The sequence below is a fragment of the Terrapene carolina genome, unplaced genomic scaffold (genome assembly GCF_002925995.2).
Source record: "Terrapene carolina triunguis isolate 2854851 unplaced genomic scaffold, T_m_triunguis-2.0 Scaffold247, whole genome shotgun sequence".
Classification (NCBI taxonomy): domain Eukaryota; kingdom Metazoa; phylum Chordata; order Testudines; family Emydidae; genus Terrapene; species Terrapene triunguis.
Genome location: NW_020664598.1, coordinates 16,134,775 through 16,159,501, shown reverse-complemented (window position 1 = coordinate 16,159,501; position 24,727 = coordinate 16,134,775). Strand labels below are relative to the sequence as shown.

At 44.1% G+C, this 24,727-nt stretch overlaps 1 protein-coding gene across 1 annotated transcript in view; it reads right to left on the bottom strand.

Annotated features, from left to right (window-relative positions):
• The window catches only part of PKP2 (plakophilin 2), a 67,266-nt gene that overhangs the window by 8,207 nt on the left and 34,332 nt on the right, over positions 1–24,727 (bottom strand). The window contains exons 6-9 of the mRNA XM_026657577.2: positions 16,151–16,328; positions 3,633–3,750; positions 997–1,158; positions 312–485 (exon numbers count right to left, since the gene is read on the bottom strand). Coding sequence (XP_026513362.1) covers positions 312–485; positions 997–1,158; positions 3,633–3,750; positions 16,151–16,328 — 632 coding nt within the window. The remainder of the gene's footprint in view (positions 1–311; positions 486–996; positions 1,159–3,632; positions 3,751–16,150; positions 16,329–24,727) is intronic.

Sequence of the window (24,727 nt, the reverse complement as noted above, 5' to 3'; positions counted from 1 at the left end):
AAATAATTATAATATTAGAAGAAAAAATGTTTTACATCGTTATTATATACACCCACGCCTTCATCTCTGTCCCAATGAATTAGCTTGTTTTATAGAAGGAGACACATACAGGGAAGGAACAGCCCCTTAATGTACCAAGCAGAAAGTATCCACAGTTCTGAGCCTGCTCCCCCACGTCCATATTCTTAGATTCTTTCTTACTGATCATTCTGTGAACTTGCAACTTCACAAGGGGGGTCTGAGCTCAAAGCTGTAAACATCTCCACATTTCTAAATTAAAGAAAAAAGAAACAAGAAACAGGATGACTTACTGGTCCACTGCCTGCTGTGAGGTTCTGGAGAGCTCCCAAAGATGCTTCTTGAGTGTAGTTTCTTGTACTTTTTGCTATTAAGGAGAGATATATCCTAATAAGTGTGGAATGCCAGAGTGATTCTACACCTTTGGGACTGCTCTTTTCCTCGGGTAGCAGAGTATCTTGTTGCTTCTAAACATGTAAAGAGATCAAACCTTTAGAACTGGAGAACTTATATGACCCAACGCATCACAATCTAAAGCAGGCATTCTGTAATTGTAACCTGATTTTGCTTTTATTTTTACTAATGTCAATCAGGAGTAACCCCACCAACTGAAGTCAACAGAATTAAATCAATGTAAAACTAGTATAAGATCAGAATCAAGTTCATTGCTTGGCTCTTCAGACCCCCAGACATAACAAACTACAGTATGTTGTGAACTCAAACAATGGTTTATAAAAGATAAGTATTTAAAAATATTGTGACATCAGACATTGTAATACTAACAGCAGTGGGTCACAAACCTACAAGCTTCTAGTGAAGTGTCATTCATTTGAAGTGAGTTTGGTTGGCTCACCCTGCCAGACAAGTTATTAACCCTGAAGGACCCCAGGTCTATTGCAGCTCTTGTTAGATCACCATTCGCCACCAGCCACACTAGAACTGCCTAACAATTCAAAGTATAATAAATTCACACATTACCACTTTTGCTTTCCTGATGCGTGTTCCAAAGCATCCCAAGCTTTTATCATTGGTAGGAGTATTTTTTCTTTGTGTATAGATGTTCTGGGCATAGCTGCTAGGCAGCTCTGACTCTAGTTGGTAGGAGAGGTTGTGAAGAATGCACACGCAGTTCTCTGTGGCCTAAAATAATGAAGAAGTAAATGTCATTATAGCTCTCTGCACGTGTCGAACAGACAATCAGACATGGGAGGAATGTTTGATTCAGGATCTTACATGGCCAACCTTTGGGTTTCTGGTAGCCTAAAGAAGAACTAGATAATAGTGATTAGGCCACCAGAAACCACAGGTGCTTTTGAAAACCCCACTAAATACCCATCTACATATTTAGGCTTCTAAATACATTAACAAATCTAGCTTTAAATCACTTTTTAAAATATGGGGCATCTTATTATATTCACTTAGGCATTTTTGAAAATTTTACTCTCTACCTATGTGTGTTATCCTCATAGGACACAATGATAAATCCCCCTATGAAAAGTGTCTTATCTGACATTTCATCTCTGCTAAGTGAAAATGCGATAGTTCCTTCACAATCATTTCTGCATACAGTAAGAACCTCAGAGTTATGGACACCTCGGGAATGGAGGCTGTCCGTAACTCTGAAATGTCCATAATTCTGAACAAGACGTTACGGACTTCAGCCACTGAGGTTGGGGCTGCAGCTGCAGGGTGGGTCAGGGCTCCAGGCAGGGTGAGGAGGGTCAGGGCTTCGGACCCGTGGGAGCACCAGGGCTCAGGGGCTTTAGTTCTGGGGGGAGTGCTGTGGCTAGGGGCGTTAGCCCCGTGGCTCCATTCCCAGCTTCTGCTCCGGGTGGGGGCGCTAGGGCTCGGGGCTCCCCATGGCTCCACTCCTGGTTTCAGTTGTGGGGGGGCACCCCGAGCCCTAGCACCCCCTGCAGGGCTGAAGCCGGGAAAGGAGCCAGGGGGCTGAAGCTCCGAGCCCCAGCACTCCCCCAAGATCTAAAGCCCTGAGCTGTGACATTCTGTACCTCAGGGGAACACCCAGCACCCCCATGTTCATCCTTATAAAATGATTGTGTGGTTTCCACTGCAAAGTTTGTCATGTTGGGTGTCTTCGGAAGGCTCATGATGCACTGAGCATTGTTGTCATAGGCTATGTCTACACTACCGCGGTAAGTCAACGTACTTTAGGCCGAGTTACCGTGGGGTCTACACCAAGGGGTACTCTTCTCGTCGGGGGTAGAGTACAGGGGTTGACTGGAGAGCGATCTGCTGTCGATTTGGCAGGTCTTCACCAGACCCGCTAAATCGATCACCGGTGGATCGATCTCAGAGCGTCGATCCCGGCTGTAGGATAGACCTGCCCATAGTGATGTTATAGTAATTGTTATTATAGGTTGTAAAGGTTGTAATTTCATGTAAATAGTTATGAGGCTGAAAATGTGTCCTCATGGCTTAAAACAAGCCCAAGAAAAAACTCTCCAAGAGCAGAGGGGCAATTCACACCTCATCAGGGCATATATGGGACAAACCCAGCCCAGCCTCCCAGGAACAAAGGACACTGGCCTAGGCAGCAACAACGGATCTGTTGGACTCTCAAGTGAGTCACCCCCCTTCCTTTGGTCAGTTTGGGAGTACGATGAGGTAATGCTCACTTGACTCTGAAGGTGGGTGGGGGGCACAAAGCCAAGGGGGAAGAAAGGACATGATAAAAGGGAGAGATGTTTGCCATGCTCTTCCTCTCTCTTCCACCTCCATCTACAGACACCACACCAAGCGACTGAAGCACTGATCAAAGGGGAGAGCCTGGCTGAAGAGCAACCAGCCAGTCTGTGGTGAGAAGCATCTAAGTTTGTAAGGGCATTGAAAGTGTTAAGATCAGCTTAGAATGCGTTTTGCTTTTATTTCATTTGACCAAATCTGACTTGTTATGCTTCGACTTATAATCACTTAAAATCTATCTTTGTAGTTAATAAATGTGTTTGTTCTACCTGAAGCAGAGTGTTTGGTTTCAAGCGTGTCCGAGACTCACCTTGGGATAACAAGCCTAATGCATATCAATTTCTTTGTTAAATTGTCAAACTCATATAAAGCTTCCAGCGGGCATAACTGGACACTGCAACACGGAGGTGCCTAGGGTCGTGTCTGGGACTGGAGCTATTGGCTAGTGTCATTCAGTTGCACAATCCAAGGAGCAGCTTACATGCCAGAGGCCCAGGAGTGGGGGTTCTGACAGCAGAGCTGGGTAAGGCTGGTTCCCAGAGTTAAGGATTGGAGTGACCTAACAGATCACCGGTCCAGATAACACCAGAGGGGAATGTCACATCCGCCCAGAACCCTGACCTCCTCACCACCCTGGAGCTGCAGCCCTAACCTCTCTCCCCCTAGCTGAATCCTTGAGCCCCAGGGCTAAAGCCCCGAGGCAGTAAAGTATTTGCTTTTTGTGTGTGTATGTGCTTCTCCGCTGCTGCCTGATTACTTCCGATTCCACAGAGTGTCCGGTTGACCAGTAAGTCCGGAACTCTGGTGTTCATATCTTTGAGGTTCTACCATATCTCTATGAATTGAATGGTTTGGTTGTTTCCCCCTCTCAATTAGTCCTGGTGCAGAATCCTCTCATTTTGAAGAGGTACCTTGTCATCAGGCTGGTAGTCTGCAGTGGTTCCTTGGATGTAATACACAAGAGAATCAATCAATCCATCACATTCTCTCATCTTTTTCCTTCCTTCTGGGCCAGCAGAACTCATATTTCTGTCCAGAAAGGAATACATTGGTAAGAAGAGATTTATATTGGTCACTTCCTTGTCTTCCTGCCACCCACTGGCTAAATAGTAGAAAAGATACTGAAGTTGTGGGGCCATGACTTGACTCTTCTGCTGGGTGTCACCAGATGTTGAGTAATCAAAAAGTCATCAAGTAACAAAAGACTCCACTAATTAAGGTGGTCATCTTAAAACCCTGGAAGTACTCCCAGACAATATAACATACTGTAGAAGGATAGGTGAATCTATTTGTATACAATAAGACCGGTATTAAACCTTCACCCAGAAGCTGGACCAACACTTTTTAAAGTTCGAACAAGTTGGATAGACTTTTTCCATTATTTAATTTCCATGTGCCACTGAGATTTCTAGTTCAGCTCAGGACTGTAAATGGATGTGTCAAAATATCACTGGAAAGATTATTTTAAGATTTCTGCCACAGTATGGCAAACCCCCGGTCTGGATAAGCATCCATGCTTTGGGGCAGTTATCCAAACCAATTCAATCCTCCAAACATAGTTACACATGATAAGAAGTTCTGCAACCTTTGTACATTAGTTATAAAACGTAGGTGTTGTATAATGGAAGATGACTCCCTTCTCCATACTTTGCAGTCTAAATACTTATTCCCCAATTCCACAAATTGCCATAAAACAAGTTCATACTTCTTCAGCTCACTGCAATTTAAAATCTTAGTTATGAGGCTAAATTCAAGTAGCCTTTCTATAGATTTTTTAAAAATACTACCATATAGCACTTAATAGAGAACTATATTCCAGCAACAGAATTTATTAGGCTGATTTAAAAAACCTATAGAATTTAATAGAGGATTCTATAGATTACTTGAACCCTATTGGCTTCACTCCTACTATATTCTCATTTCTATGTGTACAACACTAGTACAAACGGGTACCAACTTAGTTGGTGTCTAGATGTAAATAATATATGTCTAGATGTAAACAATATTAGGACTTTTCCATAAAGGTTGCCAGGAATTAGTAGTTCCTTTGGAGCTGAATTCCAATTGGGAGTTTGTTCTTCAAATTCACTTTTAGAGTTAATTTTCATACTGTATTTCCTCTTTCCCCAGCCTCTATCTCTATTTCCTAATGGCTGAAAGCAGAGACCACAGGCAGTGATGGAGTCATACTCTGTTCTTTTTTGGGTTTATTTTGGTGGCCTAGACATTATCAGAGTCCGTGTCCCAGCTATTGTTCCGGGACAGTGAACAAGTGTATATTTCCCTCCCTTTTTGCGACTGCCCTTCACCTCACTTGGTGAGCAAACGAGAACCAGAGATTAATTCTGCTGCAGAAACAACTTCCCAAACTTAGTGAGTGTTGAAGGGAAGCCCACAGCTCCTGTGAGTGTAAGGACAACTCAGCCCAGGAGGGAAAAAGGCCCAGAGCTTCTTTACAGCAGCAGTGATAGGAATGTGGCATGAGGGAACAGGAAGTGGGCTTTACCTGGAAGCGACAGCAGCAGTCTTGCCTCACCTCTTGGAGTGAGGAGATGAGCCACTTTTGCTGCTGCTGCTGCATGCAAAAGGTAAGCATGAGAGGAGACTTTTGCTAGATCCATTGGGAAAGGCTCCCTTCTCTCCCCTAGAGTCCCCACAGTGACGCAATGAAGAACCGATGGACTGGTCAGTGGCCAAGCACCTCTTCCTTGCTCACCTCATCTCCTCCACCGCCTGGTGAGTTTGTGGGCCTATCTCCTCATCAGCTATAAATATTTAGTTCCCCTTTGCTTCCACAGGTGAAAGAGAGGTGGGGGGATATTTACACTCACCTGGTTTAGTGTCCCAATATAGGATCCTAGCCCTGATTCCCTGTTTGCTTCAAGGCCCCTTTATATAAAAGGGTCTTAAAGACAGCAAGTAGGTGTCTCCACCCCAGGGAATGCCCTCTGTGTAAGGGGCTTTGCTCAGAGGCATACAGCTGACAGGGCAACTTTACGCTGGCCTCCCTTGCTATCCCCAGACAAAGGTAATTTACCGAGGGAGTGGAGAGGTAGGGAACATGGCCAGAGCATACTACACTCTGGCTATTCTCTCCTTTCCATGGCCCATAGAAGGCTACTGGCAGTTGGAGTCCAAGTTAGGCGAGCCCAGAGGGCTCCTGAAGAGTCCCAGAATATAGGAGGTGCAAAGGCAGCTTAAAGTCACCTTTCCCTCCCGCCCCCATTCCAGTGCAGAGTGCCACTGAATCTGTGCTGCATGATTTCTTTTGCCTCACAGATCAACAGGGAACAACTGTCCGCCCCAGCTTTCAGTCAGAAGATCTGCGGTTTGTGAGACATAATCTTAACATGAACTATAAAAGTGATTTAAAAACCAAAACCTCCCACTTGAAGCTGAGCCCCGAATGAACTACCAATTTATGGAGAGAGCAATGAGGCCAATAACTTTAAGATACATTTATTTCTATAACGGAATGTGATCTGAATTTCAGAATAATGGCATCATAAATCTAAGCCTCACTATTTAGACCTCAGGCAGTTCTGCTGGGAAGGGGTCTGCATACTGCACCACATTTCAGGTTCTTTGTTGGAAAAGAATATAAAATGCAGTCTGATATCACAGTTCATCACAAAGTAGCAAAATTTCCCTTTAAATGAGTCACTCACAATAAATTCATCAAAAAAGTTTTACACAACCAGGTGGCAAATTACGATGGTTTAAAATTTTATTAATGCCATAAAGCTGATGAGCTACCACTTTAAAAGTTCCCTATTGTTTATGCATTGTAAAACAGATGTGGTGTTTTATCTGCTGCCAATGCAATTCTCATGCTTTTTTGCCTCTGGTGGTTTTCATACAGTTTAAACAAGGATACACTATAACTGCAGTTTTCTTTTGGGTCACGCTTTGTTGTTAGTATGCATAATTTTGAGTTCATTCGTTCCCTTGTGAAATGATACTGAGTAGAATTAATGCACTTGGAAATCAAGCTTATTCACATGGTGTCCATCGGTGTTGCTTTGCAATTTTAATTTTCCTCAGACACAACACACTTGAAACAAATCATCCCTTTTGCCAGTTTATGGTTATATCTACAGAGGGTGTGTGTGTGTGTGTGTGTGTGTGTAAGTAACAGCCTTGCTTGTGCATATCAAAAATAGTTTCACTAGCATATAAGAGCTAAAAATATCATGAATGATAAGTACGGAATTTCCATTATTGGCAAAGACACACTAGCTGATATGGAATTGCACTATGCCACAGCACACTAGTTTAAAACCACTGCACAAAAAGCATCCTCATGTATGAATTTTTGATGACAGCAACAGCCATAGTGCTTGGATGCGTAATATTGTCAGATCTTACAAAGGGCTAGAGTGCAGCCTTCCAATTGCGATTGGCCAGGGCTGGCACATGGCTGCAGTGTCTAAGGAGCAGAACCGAGAAGAAATTACAATTCAGAGGCATGACTCCTCCACTGACCTTCCTTTGCTCTAGGGAGGAGTAAGTTATTTCATCCCTTCCTTTACTCTCCACTGTGTGCGCATGTATGGTCATATCTCCTCCCATTCCTTACCACAATTTGAGCAGGGGAGTAACACGGTGGAGGGAAGACATACTCCCCTGTACATGACCAAATAAGGGCTCTGACCATTTGGCCCTAAGCAGGGTCAGGCCAGGTCAGAATGTGGATGAGAGTCCTTCAGGGAGCACCACGAGGACAGCGGATGTTGTGAATCAGTAGGTGGTGCTTTTCGTTCTGAGGCTGTACTGAATCAATGCTGCCGTGTACTGTTAGGGAGCACACGGCTGCTGGCAGCGCTCTCTTTTGGATGAGGTTTTGATCACCTGTGGCCAGTAAAAATCTCATGGCACTTGTTCACTTAGGGGTGCTAGTCCTGGTGACCTGGCCAAACCTGAGTACACACTAGTCTGGGTAATTCTGCTCACCTAAATTCCTCATTTAATGTTTACACAATATGCTTATTCCCTTCATCCCGTCTTAAACTCTTGCAGTGTTATGTCCTGTTGCTGAAGCAATCCTTTAGTTATCTCATAAGGGTGTTTCTAGAGACTCAACTAATTCTTGTTTGTAAAATATGTTTGGATCCTGAGATGAGAGGTGCATATTAGGGCAAAGGATTACTATAAAGTAAAACGAGAAAAGATTTGGAAAGAAAAGAATATTTTACAGAACTACTAATATTAAGGTTGAACTGAAGCTGAGAGGAGGCCCCTCCAGCACTGAGACACATTGGCGGGGCATTGTGGGACTGCTTATACTGTACTTTGAGGGTCTGTGCATCAGCTGTTCTGCTGATAAATACAGGACTTTTGTACTGCTTCTACCAAAATGAAAGTCACTGAAATTTTATTTTAAAAAGTGAATGGAAAAACTTTGTGTGTGAAGGCCAGAGATCAGTGCCTTGCCTTCCTGTGTCATTGGACAATGGCATTCCTAACATCTCAGGAAGTTCAAGGAGCAGCATTCCCTTCATGCCTTACACAGTTTTGAAGTGCGAAAGCAGCCAGGGCTACGAATTCAGGGATGTATTTAGTAACCCACTAAGGTGCTGGGCTGCAAGCTGCTGAGCTAGAAAGAACAGGGAGGAAATGAATGGATTGTGAAGCTGGGTGGGAGACCAGAAAAGATAGGGACAGATTCAGAGAATGGAGATAATGTAAAAAGGTCCTGCTGCAACAGGGGTCAAAGAGGTGTAATATCATTACTAATTTATATCACAGTAGCACCTACAGGCTCCAACTGAGATCAAGGCCCCAGTCTGCTGAGCACTGTACAACCACATTTTGAGAGACTAAGTAACTCTTCCAAGGTATCACAGGAATTCTGAGTCACAACTGAGAACTAAATCCAGATCTCCTAAGCCATAGGTCAGTTCCTTAACCAAAAGACCATCCGTCCTTTCAAAGAATTGGGATGCATTTTTCTGTGGGACATTCCAGTTATAAAGCGACCCACAGGAATGATTTTAAAAAGCCAGGACTCCTCTGCTGAAATAAGAAAGATGGGCAGCTGTGGTACACTGAGCACTAGCTCCTACGCCCTAGGTCTGTGTTGTTTTAAATGAAGAATGAATTGGTATGGAGAAGAAGTGGACAGTGAAGGGGGAATGAACATTCCAGAGTAGGGTTACAATACGTCCGGTTTTTCCCGGATATGTCCGGCTTTTTGGTAATCAAACCCCTGTCCGGGGGGAATTGCCAAAAAGCTGAACATGTCCGGGAAAAATACCGCCGGACGGGCACTTCCCCTCCCGGGCTCCGGGGGTGCAGGATCCAGAGGCATGGAGGCTGCCCGAAGCCGGTAGCTCTCGGGCAGCTCAGCTCTTAAACAGAGCCGAAGAGTCAGGGGAGGAGCACAGCAGCCGGAGCCCGAGAGGGGAAGTGCCTGGCCGGGGGCGCAGGGTCCAGAGGCATGGGGGCTGCCCGAAGCCCGAGCGCTACTGGCTTCACGGTTTGCCGGGCAGCCTCCAGACCCTGCGCCCTCGGCTGGGTGCTTCCCGCCCGGGCTCCAGCTGCGCTGGGGAAGCGCCGGCCGGGGGCGCAGGGTCTGGGGGCTGCCCGGCAAACCGTGAAGCCGGTAGCGCTCGGGCAGCCCTTTTCGCGTGGCTGGGAGGGAGGAGGGGGAATGCGGGGTGCTCAAGGGAGGGGGCGGAGTTAGGGCGGGGACTTTGGGGAAGGGGTGGAGTTGGGGCGGGGCCGGGGGTGGGAAAGGGGCGGGGCCAGGGCCCCATGGAGTGTCCTCTTTTTTTATTTTCTAAATATGGTAACCCTATTCCAGAGACTAGTAAGGGCAGCACACAGCTCTGATAAGGAAGCAGCCTTCCCACTCTGCAGTTAAGGAGCTCTGCCTCTCGCCTGCTTTGTGTAAATCTGCTTCTGCAGCAGCTCGGGCAGAACAATCATCTTCTGTCCAGTGCGAGGCATTTATCTCCAGTTATTCATGAAGAACCCTTCTGAATAGGTAGTTCATGCCAAAAGGGAGATCACATTCTCATCAGTGTTCAAAGTACAGCAAAGAAACACAGGAAATCTTGTGCTAAGAACAGGGGGTTGTTTTTTATTTTAAAGGCAGAGCCATGCACCGACATATCCAAGACCATATATTCAGCGTGTAGTGGCTACCATAACATTTCAGGCTGTGAGGCTACCCAACCCATCTAGTTCCACTTGAGGGAATGAATGAAGCCAAAGCAGAGCAGAGTGCAGTACTTTCAGATCAAGAGAAAGACATGCAACATTACCTTTAAAACCCACAACACTTTCCCTGGGTTCAGTTCCAGGTCTGCAGCATTCCTTTGACTAGCTCATTAAATAGTAAAGCCAATTTTATCTATTTGCCTGGTTGTTAGGCAACACACCCTTTCTTTTGATTTACCTAACTCTGGGTGTTCAGGAAACAATGCCAAAGTTTCTTTCAGATACAAACAATGCCATTGTGTCAGAAGCTCAGTGTCTGGCAGCTACTGAAACATGCCTGATTGTTTTCTAATATTTAGCTTTATGACCGGCAGTATTTGCAGGAGAGAGCAAACAATTGGAGGGGGATCACAAATATCAGAGTAGAAAGGGATTTTGAAATTCTTCTAAAAATCACAACCCACTATCACTCATATCACATGCACAGGGTAAATATTGCCAATATTTTAACACTCTAAAGCAAAATATATGAAAATCAGTTCAACCTTCATCCTCTTCCCACCCCAGCCCCCGCTCATGGACCTGATCCTGGACTCAAGACTGGGCTTCTATGTTTCTCCTGAAATAACTGACCAAGATCATATACACACTGGACCAGAGGTGGTGAGCATTTTCCTGAGAGTTCTGTGGCACCTTTAAGACTAACAGATGTAAAGGTGCCACAGAACTCTCTGTTGCTTTTTACAGATCCAGACTAACACAGCTACCCCTCTGATACTTGAGCATTTTCCTGTGTTCATTGCAGCATTTTAGCTATTTACAATGTTATCAGCTGTTGAAGGTGAATCTTGAATTTAGGACTTATCTTGTAAGTAAAGAAGGAATAAATTTTTAAATATTTCCATGTACATTTCTTAAAACATTTTTCTTACTTAGTTTTTGGCCTGCATTTATCTTTGGCAGCTATTCGTTTGGTATCATGAAGAGTGTGATAATTTTTTGAAAAGCAGCTTTGCAGTTCACCTTTAACACGAGACATATGCCACATAGTTTTTAAACTTCAAAGTACAGCTTTCATGCTGCAATACAGGCTGCAGGCTACAGACTAACAACATGAGCAACAAACATGTCAGTTATTACAAAAGAAAGGACTAATTACAGATTTATATTCTGGCAATGTATATACATTAAAACAAATTATTTGCCAGCATAGCACCTTCTGTGCTCTGTTTTTCATTGTATGACTTTTCTGTAGCATTCCTTTGGATTTCAGTGATCCTTTGAGCCAGATTCTCCCATATTTAATACAGATACACAGCAGGGATAATTCCACTGTAATCTATGGGACTACAACAATGTTGAAGTGTGAGAGAAAAAAAAAATGAAGACCATTTCTCTTTATCCTTTATTGAAAATGGACAATTTTATAAGGCTTGGCTTGGCAAGGATCCTAAATCTTATCAGAATCTTTTCCCCCCCCCTAAGAACTGAGTTATACAACCTGACAGGTCAGCCTTATTTGTGAGGTGCCCAGTACTTCTTGATCTCATTTTGGTCAGAAATACATCTTCTCATGGTATTTCATTACACAAAAGTGGGAAGGGCAGAAGAGTGCAAACAAAAAGAATTTTTAAAAACGTTAATCAAAATTCTTCTGATTCTCTGAACAGGTTTTGTAATTCCTCTGAACTCCGTGGAGCTACCCCAATGACGAGTTTGGTTCAATGTCCATTTTTAATTGATCCAAAACAGTTCACATTGGAATTCTTTATCCTTTAGTAAGCAAATAGCATGGTTTGTAAAGTTGCTACAATAAGCTTTGTAAGACTAGTTCCTGGCCAGCACTGGGAATAATTCTGTCCCTCTGCATCCTGGCTGACTTTGAAGAGGCTGTTCTGGGCTATATATGTAAGCAAATAACTAATCAAGCCTAAGATGACAGATGCCCATTGTAAAGGGGCAGAACTAACAGGCATATCTCTTTGTATACACAAAGTTTTGGCGCGTTTATAGATGCCAGGATTATCTTTTTAGTTCCATGTACGCTACCCCATAGTAGACATTAACTAGGACACAAAAGTTTATACCAAGTAGTTAATGTTTGTCTCGGTTTGGTTTTATAATCCCTCAAATAAAATGTCTTGCCTTTTACATTGGTTTATTATCCGTTATAACTGAAGTTAATTAGTAGTTAGGATATCTGTGGCCTTGCAGTGCTCCTACAGGAACAGAATCTTCATTGTTGAACATGTGTCTGGTATAACCACCACTGCGTGTGTGCTGTAAAACCATGATGTTTGACAAGGGAGAATGGCTTATGCAATACCTTTAGTGCAGCAGCAGTGGTTTCTGCAATATATATACACAACTACTCCACTAAAGGAGATATGTATGACAAAACCAAAGAGAATTTGTTAACAAAACACACATCTGCAAGCTGAAATAGAACAGCTTCTCAGGCTAGAAGTTTCACATTCAGCTCTACGGACTTCACTGAGGCATGTCCAAAACTACAGCCAGGTTACTTTGCTCATATAATTGACTTATAATTAATTGCAATAGTTGATCTACTATACATCTTCTTGGACTTGTTAGCAAAAACAAAAATCTCCTGTGCTCACACTTATGTTTAGCTCTTGCAAGTGTAGTGCACCTGTCTGAAGTCCAGGACCGGGTTCCAGGCACCAGCAAAGGAAGCAGGTGCTTGGGGCGGCCAATGGGAAGTGGCGGCACGTCCGGGTCTTCGGCGGCAATTCGGCAGCGGGTCCCTCAGTCCCCTCAGAGCGAAGGACCCGAATTGCCGCCGAAGAATGAAGCGGCGCGGTAGAGCTGCCGCTGAAGTGCCGCCAATCGCCTTGGGGCAGCAAAAAGGCTGGAGCCGGTCCTGCCGAAGTCATAATGTGGTGCAGAGCCCAGTGGCTTCTCAACATAAGAAAGTTGCACCGCTTTAACTAAAGGTTTGATTTTATAACCAATTCATTTAAACTGATGCAAAAAGCTGTGTGGACACTGGTACTTTGGTTTAAGAGTGGCTTTTGCCAGTTAGTCTGATTAGAAGCTGATTTAAGCTAACTAAACTGAAATAAGTTTAAACAGAAATAAGTGTCCACCTAGCCTTTTGCAATGGTTTAACTAAATCAGTTACAGAGATATCAACATATAAAAGTTGCCATGGTGTAAAGTCCTACGGCTATGGACTTGGAATCTAGAGTTACTGGTTCTCTTCCCAGCTCCGCTCCTCACCTTCTATGTGATATTGGGCAATTCTCATCTGTGTGTCCCCTTTCACCCTTTGTCAGTTTTGTCTATTCAGTCTGTAAGGTTCTCAGGCCAGTGACTATCCCTTACTATGTGTTTGCACAATAGAACCTTAGTCTCAGTTGGGGCCTAGAGGTGCTTCCATAATATAAATGTTAGTATGTTTTATATGCTGAATGAGTAGAAATAAAAATAGCCATTCCATTGGTGAGCACGTTCAGGTTTCAGGGGCAGATCCAATGCCCAGTGAAGCTGATGAGCATTCAGTGGATACTGTTCAGATTCAAAGGGAGGAAGGGGTATTGCAGCTACCTAGCCTTTCGTTTAAAAACAAAACAAAAAAAAAAATGCAGTGCCCACCACTTCTGTGTCATTCCCAGGAAACTAGAAGTTGCCTTTAGAAAACCGCCTCAAAGTTTTTAGGACAACACTGTCATGCTGCTGATGCTGCAAAATCAAAACTAACTTGAGGAGATAAATAATTAAAGTGGATTTTGCAGGTAAAATGTAGAGAGACTTCCTTTCACTGCTGATAGAAATGAGTCTTGTGATTAAGATACTGGCCTGGGAATCAGGAAGTCTAGGGTCAACTCCTGGCTCTTCTGTTGTCTTCCTGTGTGACCACAGGCACGTCACATTACTTAATCTCTGTTCCTCAGACTCCTCTTTTGTAAAGTGGAGATAGTATTTCCCTACCTCATGGGCTGCTGTGAAAATATATTCAGTAATGTTTGTGCAGTCCTGGGATAACACGGGAGGGGCTCCAAAGAAGAGCTTACAAATTAAATATATTCTCTAATGACCACCTCATAGTATCCCAAGGGAAATCTACAAAGCAGCAATCTGATTATTTCCAATTAAAGTCAAAGGAACATTTCTTTAAAGTCTCTACCACTAAGATGTGTCTCAGTGTATCACATATCAGATTTAAAGAAAAACACCCTGCAGACAGAAAGGACAGAGGGGAATAGAATACAACTGTGTTCACTGACTGTCCAGTTTTAATCTCCAGTTCTGACACACCTTAGGCTTTCCATGGATTAATTTTGCATCTCATCCATGCTCTCAATAACAAGTAAAAAGCCAGTGGCACAACACTGATCAGTGAATAAGAAAGTAAATACATATTTGGTATAAAATTACTATAACTGAATAGTGTCTGTTTTACAATTCCAGGGTGAATAGTTTGTAAATTACTCATCTGGTTATTCAATGATCCAGACTCCTTAAAGTCCATGGAAAGACCCTTTTTATTTAGTGCTGGATCAGAACCTAAATGCCTTATTGCTGAGTTCACAAATTAAATTGTTACCGATGGTGATTCTTTTCAGTGGGCTAGGTGTGTGGGGACCTCTGGAATCCAGTCTCACTCGAGCAGATGCAGTACAGCAGCATGGGATAGAAATATTTTGGCCAGCTCGAGGACCATAAATAATGCAGCTGTGTATCTGATGTCCTTCCCCTTGCTACATCACAACTTCACAGCACTGTTACAACAGCTGGAAAGGCAGAGGAGCAAATTCTGCATGGGATTGATCCCAGTGTCACAGACTCACCACAGAAGCACTTGAATTGCTCATGTACCTGGAACCTCCTCTCCAGAGGCTGCACAAGCCATTGTTTTACAATATGCTCAGCTTCATTAATTATAAATGCGACCACATTGCTGAAGTCTTGCCTGTGAGCGGTCAGTGAACCCAGAATTTCAGAAAATATCCCCACTATAGTAAATCAACATAACAGGCAGCCTTCTGCCTTGTTTGATAATCTCTTAAGAAACCACCCTAAAGTAGCTATACATGTACACAATACAGCTCTGCTTCATCTTTATTAGAAGGCCACATTCTAATCAAGGAATTGATATATCAGTCACATGAATGCTTAAGACAGGTTTCTTTGTATGTACGTACTGAGGATATTTACTATAATTTGTAAGTACTTTCCATAACAATGTTTCATTCTAGCACAATAAAAAATAACTAAACAAACTTATTGGTTTAACTATTATTCTCCACGCGCATCACTGAGCATTGCAATATTACTTTTTAAATAATAATGCTTCATTTATTGCAATCCTAAACCCACCCAGCTGTCCAGAGGTACTGACAAATACCCAAAGCTGAGTACGAGTATGTTAAGTATTTTGGGTGTGTATGGGAGGGAGGGAGCAAAAGGGCAGACATGTTTTTGTGAGACTGCCAAAGGGCCAGCTACTAGGTATTTGAACGAGAACTTCACTGTTCCTATCAATTATACGGAACAAAATTAAACAGGCATTGATTCTGCAAGTGATGTGACAGCTGGGTCAGAGGCAGTACTTTTGTGGATGAGGTACATGTGCTCTGACATCTCTTCCCTGTGGAGACAACCACTACCTTTCATCAGCCACAGTTTAGATCAGTCCGTGAGAGAGCTTTGCTGCAATGGCCCCTCGGTTTGGAAAGCTGGATACTCAGCTCCACCCATCCCTCTACACTTTACAAAACTGACTGGAAAAGTATTTCCCCCCCTTTTTTTTTTTTTTTTAAATGACTGTCTTCCCTTGTATTGGACTAAATGACTCTCCCCTCCCCTGCACAGACTTTGTAACGGTGCGATTTTTTAAAAGACCTTTAATATTATAATGTACATTTAGGGCCCAATCCTGCAAGCCACAGCCACAGTTCCTGCTCACATGAGCCTTCCCCTTGATTTCAATGCGACTATTTGCAGGAATAAGGCTTGCATAACTGGGTCCTTGATTACTGGTTATTTTTACTGAAATGTTTTAGCTGCACTCCTTGGAGAGGGTTGTAGGAACTTTATAAATAAAGTTGTTTTTAGGATACTGAACAGCAGCTGTTCAGTTCAGATACGTACTAGGTTGGCATTTCAAAATCTGACCTACACCTCAGCCTGAAAACAAGACATTCCCCTCTGTGCTTGGAAGCATGTAAAGTTCAAAAAGAGTGTTCAACCCAGCTTTATCATCAGTAGCATTTAGGGTATTTGTAGATGAAGAACTCACCTCAGGCATCCTGTGGCATTGTAGAAGATATCAGGGTCAGATACAATACTCGATTTTGGGTAATCTCTATCTGGCCAACCAGAGTAGGGGATAAGAATGGTCTCTGTCAGTGGCTCCAGGGCGTCTCTGATCAGCAGGGTCTTCAGCTGGTCATTGGAGGACAAGTTCCACAGCAAACCTACAATAGCCAAAATAAATTAGAATGGCAACAAGAACTCAATTTACAAGGTCTAATCCAAAACCCACTGTAATTAATGACGCACATTAACTTCAGTGGGCTTTGGATCAGAGGTGAAAATTTGATAACTTTTAAAAGAAGACTCAATCCCTGCTATCCTCAGTTATATTAGACCTAAAGCATCAATGTGATGGAACCGATATCACAAATTCCCAGTGTTGGCAGGCTGAGAAGCATGGCAGTGTATCATGCACAGAAGGAAAGGCACAGTGATTTATGGCAGAGGTTCTCAAACTGTGGTCCGCGGACCACCAGTGGTCTGCGAGCTCCGTTCAGGTGGTCCGTGGATAGTTTTCTCTAAAGTGCACACCTGGGCGGCTGCACACGAGAGAATGAAGGGCCACCCACCTAATTAGTGGAGTTATGCAGGTGTGGCTCCACTAATTAGGTGCCTGGACCCTGGAGAAGACTCACATGTAAGGTGAGGTGGTGGCCTTGGGGGGAATAGGGGGTGGGTGTGAGGGGGCAGTGGGGTGAGAAGAGGGAGTGGGGGGAATTTGGGATGTGCAGGGCAGCGGCTGCCAGAGAAAGAGGTGACTTTTCCTAGCTCTAGGGCTGCGGCGGCTGGGGAGAAACGTCCCTCCTTCCCAGCCCCAGCTCGGGGACTGCTTCGGTGGGGCAGAGAGGGCACATCCATCACATTAGAAAGGTAAGACTACTGATATTAAAATATGAGTTGTGTGCTTTTATTTGTAGAACAAAAAAACGTTAATTATTATTAAGGTTTTTTTTTAATATTGCGCTTTTATCCAAAGTGCTTTACAATAGTTAGCTAACGGTACAAACAACATTTGGAAAGATCATTAAATGGTTCGCCGAGACCCTCAGCAATTTTCAAGTGGTCAGCGAAAAAAAAAGTTTGAGAACCACTGATTTATGGTATTTTACTGCATATGTTTAAATTTAAACAGGAATTTTAACTGAGCAAGTCAGATGCTTAATAGTTCATGTAATACTGGTTTACTGGACAAGTATTGCACTGTTGATCTTACTATGCTTACAAGCCATAGCTTTTAATCCTGAAAGTACTCACAAAGGACTTCAAACAATTTTAATTGAAGTCCGCAGGCTAAGGTTTTGTCCTTAAATACAACACAGTCTTTTTCCTTTAAAAGGAAAACTCTATAGTATCAACCAAGTATAGAAGAACTTCTCCCCTAAGCATCAGTGACCAATTAATGAAAAGCAATGCCAAAAATCAGGAGACAGGCAGCTAGTGAGGAACAATGATCAAAGAACTCCATTTGGCATTTACTGTACCTGCACAAGCAGGTAAGAAGTGCCCAGGGGCCTACAATGGTAACAGAAGTGACTGCATGTGTCTGAGTTTCCGCTCAGAGTTGATGAGGTTTTTTATTCACTTTCCTTGCTCTCTCTCTCGATATACATTTTAGCTACCATAAAAAGGTGGGTTTTTTTTGTTTTTTTTTTAAAAAAGAGTTCCATAATGTAACTAAACACACAGATCAAATGAGTGAGAGCTCCCTTCCCCCACCATGGAGCTATTGTAACATAGTATACGCACTATGTCAAAGGATAAAGACAGAAGGATCTGAACCACATGGTGGGGTTCCAAAGCCCAGAAGGGAACAATGAGTAAGTGTTCTAGGTAACTACTCATTCACGTATCTACTCTCAAGGGAAATGGAGAAGAAAAGGGAGCGAAGGTACTGAGAATGTGATTAGTTCTGTTTTCTGTATATAGATAAAGGAACTGCCGGTGTAAATTGGCATAGCTCCAATGATATCAACAGAGCTATGAAGTACTAGGTCCATTCATGTCACCTGAGAAACTTATCCTAAGTCTCCTAACATCTGCACTCACAACTCCCATGGACTTCAATGGGTGGATTATAGTGAGTATATGGCCCTTTGAATGTATTGTCTTTCATTTTCTAGGAGCAGCAGTGGAAGCAGTAGCCTGATATGCAAAGAACTACCTGTCTGGAACATGTGGGTCTGTGAATAGGTACCACTGTATAATTATGACTGTCATTGCATTTTCTTTACCATTGGCAGGTACTCAAAGAAAGCTAGATATAAGCGGTTTGACAAAAAAATCCCAAACTGAAGATGGAGGTGGGTGTGACACAGGAGATGGTATAAGACAGTAAATTCTCTCTTTTTGGAGGGTGGGGCCATTAAGGCTGCCCTCCAAAAATCTCACCCTTTCTTACTTTTATTTTCTTTCTAGAGGCAGGGAGGCAGTATACCTTTGAGGTCATACAGGTATGGGCATTTTGAAGTTCCACTTGGTACCCCTCGGTGGAGGTCACAATGGGATGCTCTGAATCAGCAAATCCCCTGACCACCTTTGTCATACCCACTCCCCTCCCTCCTTCCTGGTCAGCGGGTGGAATTTTAGCTCACCAACAATACTTCACTGCCGAATATTTTGCACATCACCATCATACATTGCAGACACCAAGATGAGAGATTCCTGTTACCAAATTCCTTCCACATTTAACAGCAGAATTCCTCACAGGAGTGAAAAATAGTAATGTCTGGAATTCTGTTATCTTCCAGCCAGCCAGCCAAAGGAACACTTAGGAAGAGGTGCTGTATACTGTGTATGTTAGTCTACATAGCTAGTTTTAACTAGTTAGAATAGTGTAGGGCAGACTAACAGACTAAGCCAAGGATTTTAAAGGTACTTTTCTGAGTGAAATACGTAAAGTGCTGCTCTGAACTATCACGAGAACGATTGTTTTTCCAGCTTGCTGCTCTGACTTTCATAAACCTCATCCTTTAAAAAAGCAGCACAGTGCAGGGCTGATGTTCCTCTCAGCAGCTCATGGATAACGTTTCCTTTATAATACCTAGATACAACATACGTTTTAATTACAATAATTGCCAACAGTGGGGAAAAAACCCACTCAAATGTTGGGAATGCTGCCACACCTGTGTATTACAAGAACTTTCTTCTAGGAAAAATGAAACACTAACAAACAAACAAAAATCAGTGCAGTAAATAGGAAGTAAAATGGGAGGGTCCAAGTAGAATATGTTGTGAACTGGTTTATGTAAAACAAAATTCATGTAACAAAACAACATATATCAATTTGTCACAGGAACACAGGTGTTATATAAAAATGAGAAAAAAAATAGACGCACCTCGATCAGAAGACTCACAGCTGCCAAAATATTATTTAAAATGTTGCTGATACTGCAAACACTCCCACACATGCTTAATTTTACCCATGTGAGCAATCCCACTGAGACTATAGGCATGGATCAAGTTACTCACATGCAGAAATGTTTGCAGGATCAGGGTCTTTACCTTCAGATATGCTACACAGTATGCTAGTAAAAACAACGAGGAGTCCTTGTGGCACCTTAGAGACTAACATTTATTTGGGCATAAGCTTTCGTGGGCTAAAACCCACTTCATCGGAGTGATGCATCTGATGAAGTGGCTTTTAGCCCACAAAAGCTTATGCCCAAATAAATGTGTTAGTCTCGAAGGTGCCACAAGGACTCCTCGTTGTTTTTGCTGATACAGACTAACACGGATACCACTCTGAAACCTGTCAGTATGCTAGTAGTGGCATATGTTTCTTCCCTTAGAGAGCTGATTCGTGCAAGATGGGAGGGTTTTCCTTTTAAATTATTATTTCTTTCTATGACAGCTCGGCCTGTCTGTGCTGTAATCCTGCCTGCAGGAGAAATTTTCTTTCATTTCTTAGATGAATGTTGCACAATAACAAGATCAAGAGGTTAGACACTCCCCTGCAGGCTTACCTGGCTCACCTTCAAAAGCTGATTTTTCTTGTTCTGGGTGTTCTACTTTCTGTTCCCCACTGAACTCTCTACATAATCAACAAATATGCTGTTTGATGCAGACACGGCGGTGAAACGAGGACAGTCCCATGCATGGAATTAAGCAGTAGGCCGCAACTTTTATTTAACTTTTGCACACAGGAGAGTTGCTACCCGCCCATCACCCAGACTTTCCACTAGCAGGCATTTAATTGGCTCCAGTGCAGGGGTTACAGGGCTCCTTACCGTATAACCCATAATGTGGGGTAGGCTCTCCTCAGCCTACCCGCCCCCCCGCCACCCTCTCAGGACTCAGCTCTCTCTGAGTCCTAGCATCCTCCCAACTGCGAGGCATAGGCGCCGACTCCGTGGGTGCTCCAGGGCTGGAGCACTCACGGGAAATAAATGGTGGGTGCTGAGCACCCACCAGCAGCCCCCCTACCAGAACCTCCCTCTCCCCCCCAGCGGCTCTTGCACGCCGGCGGGTCCCAGTGATCAGCACCTCCCCCTCCCTCCCAGCGCCTACTGCCTGCCGCAGATCAGCTGCTTTGCGGCGTCAGGAGGCGCTGGGGGGGAGGAAGGAGGGCGCAGCATGCTTGGGGGAGGAACTGGGTGGGGAGGGAAGAGGTGGGGTGGGGGTGGGAAGAAGCAGGGCAGGGATGGGGGTCTTGGGGGAAGGGGTGGAATGGGGGTAGGGCCTGGGCGGGGAGTCCCTCCCTCCCCCCTGCAGATTAGAAACTCGGCACCTATGGAGAGGGGGACAGAGGGTGCCAGGGTCGGGTTTTTTGCAGCCCCAAGCAAAACAAAAACAAAAACAAAAACCCACCTCTGAGAGCACCCGGAATGCCGCCCCTGAAATTGTGCTGCCCCAAGCTTGGTTTGCTGGTGCTTAGAGCCGGTCCTGGAAGGTGCAGTGCAGCAGGGTGGGAACCGCGATGGCCACAAAATCTGACCCTAGCCCACAAACGCCACAAGGTCTCACCCTATCACATGAGCCCACGGCCCATCACCAAAATCCCAGGTCTTTCACCTCTGGGAACCGTTCATTTATCCTTTTAACTGCACTGGAACCTCGCAAGCTGCGACGAATTAACAACTCAACCCAAGTACCTGAGTTAGGTACTAAGTGCATTCCTACTTAACCCACTGTGGCTTGAAGGTGCCGAGAGGAAGGCAAATAACTCTCTGATCCATGGCCAATTGGCCCATGAGAGGAAAAAATTCCTTCCTGGCCCCCAAATGGGCAATTGGCTAGGCCAGCAGCAGCGGTCATGCCGGGTTCCCATTCCTAGTTCAGGGTGGGTACGGTGGGGCTGCTGGAATGGAGCCAAAAGAGGCTCCACATAGCCCCTGCACCAGGTTAAATCCTGGGAGCTAGTGAATGCTTCCCGCCACTGGCCAATGGGTGGCAGAGGCTCCCAGGAAGGGAAGGGCTATCTAGTGTCCCTCAGCGAGTGTCTCCTCCTTTGCTGCTGAGACTGGGTCCCCTCGCCACTGGTCCCATCAAGTTCCCCCACCCATTGAGGCAGGTGGGTGGCATTTCTCTCAGTTCCTCCACTCTCCCAACCAGACATACTCTTCTACAAGTAATTTGCAACTTCCTTCTCTGCCTAAAAAGAATCTAATTCAAATATCTTAATTGGTTTGCATGTTAAACTGGGGGCAAAATCTAAGTTTTTCCTTTCTTTAATAGCTTCATAATTGCATTGTAACTAACAACTCCATGACTTCCAGTGTGACTCTGAGGAAGTCACTTCACCTTTCTGTGACTAGGCCGGAGACCCACAGAAAATGCCACAGGGAACCCTGCAGTTGTTTGCCACATCTGGATAAAACACACTGGTTCAATGGGGGGAGGGATAACTCAGTGGTTTGAGCATTGGTCTGCTAAACCCAGGGTTGTGAGTTCAGTCCTTGAGGAGGCCACTTAGGGATCTGGGGCTGACATTGCTTCCTCCTCTCACCCTCTGCTGGGGTTCACAGAGTACGTGGCAGAAGGTAGCGCTTGCTGTAAGCAGCATACATCACCACAGTGTTTCACAGCATAATTTACATCACACATAGTATGATATTTCCCTACCTTATGTGTCAGTCCATGCCACCCATTTGCAGTTTGTTACTTGTTACCTGGTCTAGTATTATATGGATTAATTAGAGAAGCCTATTAACACTCTGTAGTTCGGGAGTTATTACAAGAGCCCCACTGTGCACAAGGGAGATAATTACCCTTAGGAAAGGTGTTCTGTCTCAGACTTTTAAAGCCAGAAGAGACCATCATGGTCATCTAGTCTGACCTCCTGTACATTGCAAGCCACAGAACCACACCCACCCACTCCTGTAATAGACCCATAACCTCTGGCTGAGGTTACTGGAGTCCTCAAATCATGGTTTAAAGACTTCAAATGACAGAGAATCCCCCATTTACTCTAGTTTAAACCTGCAAGCAACCCATGCCCCATGCTGCAGAGGAAGACGAACTCCCCCCCCCCCCCCCCGGGTCTTGCCAATCTGACCTGGGGAAAAATTCCTTCCCAGCCCCAAATATGGCGATCAGTTAAACCCTGAGCATGTTGGCAAGACCCACCAGCCGGACACCTGGAGAAGAATTCTCTGTAGTAACTCAGAGCCCTCCCCATCTAGTGCTCCATCTCTTGTCATTGGGGTATTTGCTAATAGGAGGCACAGATCTGCCACATGCCATTGCAGGCAGTCTCATCATAACATCCCCTCCATAAACTTATCAAGCTCAGTCTTGAAGCCACTTAGGTTTTTTGCCCCGACTGCTTCCTTTGGAAGGCTGTTCCAGAACTTCACTCCTCTGATGGTTAGAGATCTTCATCTAATGTCAAGCCTAAACTTGTTGATGGCCAGTTTAGATCCATTTGTTCTGGTGTCAACATTGGTGCTTAGCTTAAATAACTCCCTTCTCTTCCTGGTGTTTATCCTTCTAATGTATTTATAGAGAGCAATCATATCTCCCCCCAGCCTTCCTTTGGTTAGGCTAAACAAGCCAAGCTCCTGGAGTCTCCTCTCATAATGTAGGTTTTCCATTCCTCGGATCATCCTAGTAGCCCTTCTCTGCACCTGCTCCAGTATGAATTCATCTTTCTTAAACATGGGAGATCAGAACTCATACAGTATTCCAGATGAGGTCTCACCACTGCCTTGTATAATGGTACTAACACTTCCCTGTCTCTACTGGAAATACTTCGGCTGATGCATCCTAGGACCGCATTAGCCTTTTTCATGGCCGCATCACATTGGTGGCTCATAGTCATCCTGTGATCAACCAATACACCCAATCTTTCTTCTCCTCTGTCACTTCCAACTGATATGTTCCCAGGTTATAGAAAAAAAATCTTGTTGTTAGTCCCTAAATTCATGACCTTACACTTTGCAGTATTAAATTTCATCTCATTTCTATTTCTCCAGTTTTCAAGGTCCTCCCGATCTTCTTGTATGATATTCAAGGGAAGGGCAGGCATTAACAGGACCGAAGACCCTGGTGAGGGCAGACCTCTTTGCTACCCCCGAAGGGGAGCTTTCATTTTAGACTGTGTGACTTGGCTGGAGGGCTGTGCCACTGAAGACCCACCTAGTAAGGTCAACAACCAACAGCGTGCACCTGGGGAAGGAGAGCTTGCAGCATCACACCCAGCTGACAGGAGGCACTCATGAGAGGTGAGCGTCCCCGTCATACTTTGCTATCCTTGTAATATTTTTATTAGTACAGTTAGCAAAAGTACAAACACGCCAACCCAGCAAAGTAGATAGAGATAATACAAGACAGTCACTATGTCTAGCATCTGATACTCCATACATTCACACCATCCCTAGCAAAGACCCTAAAACTGGTGAGACAGGCAGTCTAAAATAGTGGTTATCCTATCCCTGGCATTCTAAGATCCCAATGGCGTAGGCCGTAGTCGGCCCTGATATACAGTTCTGTGGCCACCATGAATATTCATAAGGATGCCTGGCCTCCTCTGTGCATATCTAAACTTCCTACCGTGATAACGTTGGGGTGCTGTCTTCTGATAGGTTAGTACATTAATTGCTTTAATCTTATTAGCATATATGTCAATTGGTTGCCATGGCACTTTTCATGCTGAACATCTACTGATGTTCTTATCTTAAAATATCTAAACTAGCATCAACTGATATTTTGCAGTTACCTTTCAGCCATCTAATCATAGTTGTTTATCTTATGATACCTTGTGACTTAGGGTCACTTCTGCTAAGGCTTTATAGGCCTTATGCTAAGCTATTGTCTTACAGACTTGGGGCCCTGGACAGTCTTAATTTATACCTATATATTACCTTATATCTATGCCTTACCTAGCCAATACCTATAGGCTACATACTCCAGAGGCATATAGTTGGAGTCACTCTTCTTTAGGGGAACTCCATTGCCCTGTTTTGTGTGTGTGTGTGTGTGTGTGTGTGACTGGAGGTAGTCTCCCAGCATATTAGGAACTGAGAGATAAATTTTAGTCTTGTCAGAACTGGCTTAGTTTTACCCAATTAAATCTACATTAACAGTCCTGCCACTAACTAATCAGTGACCTTGAAGTTAAGCT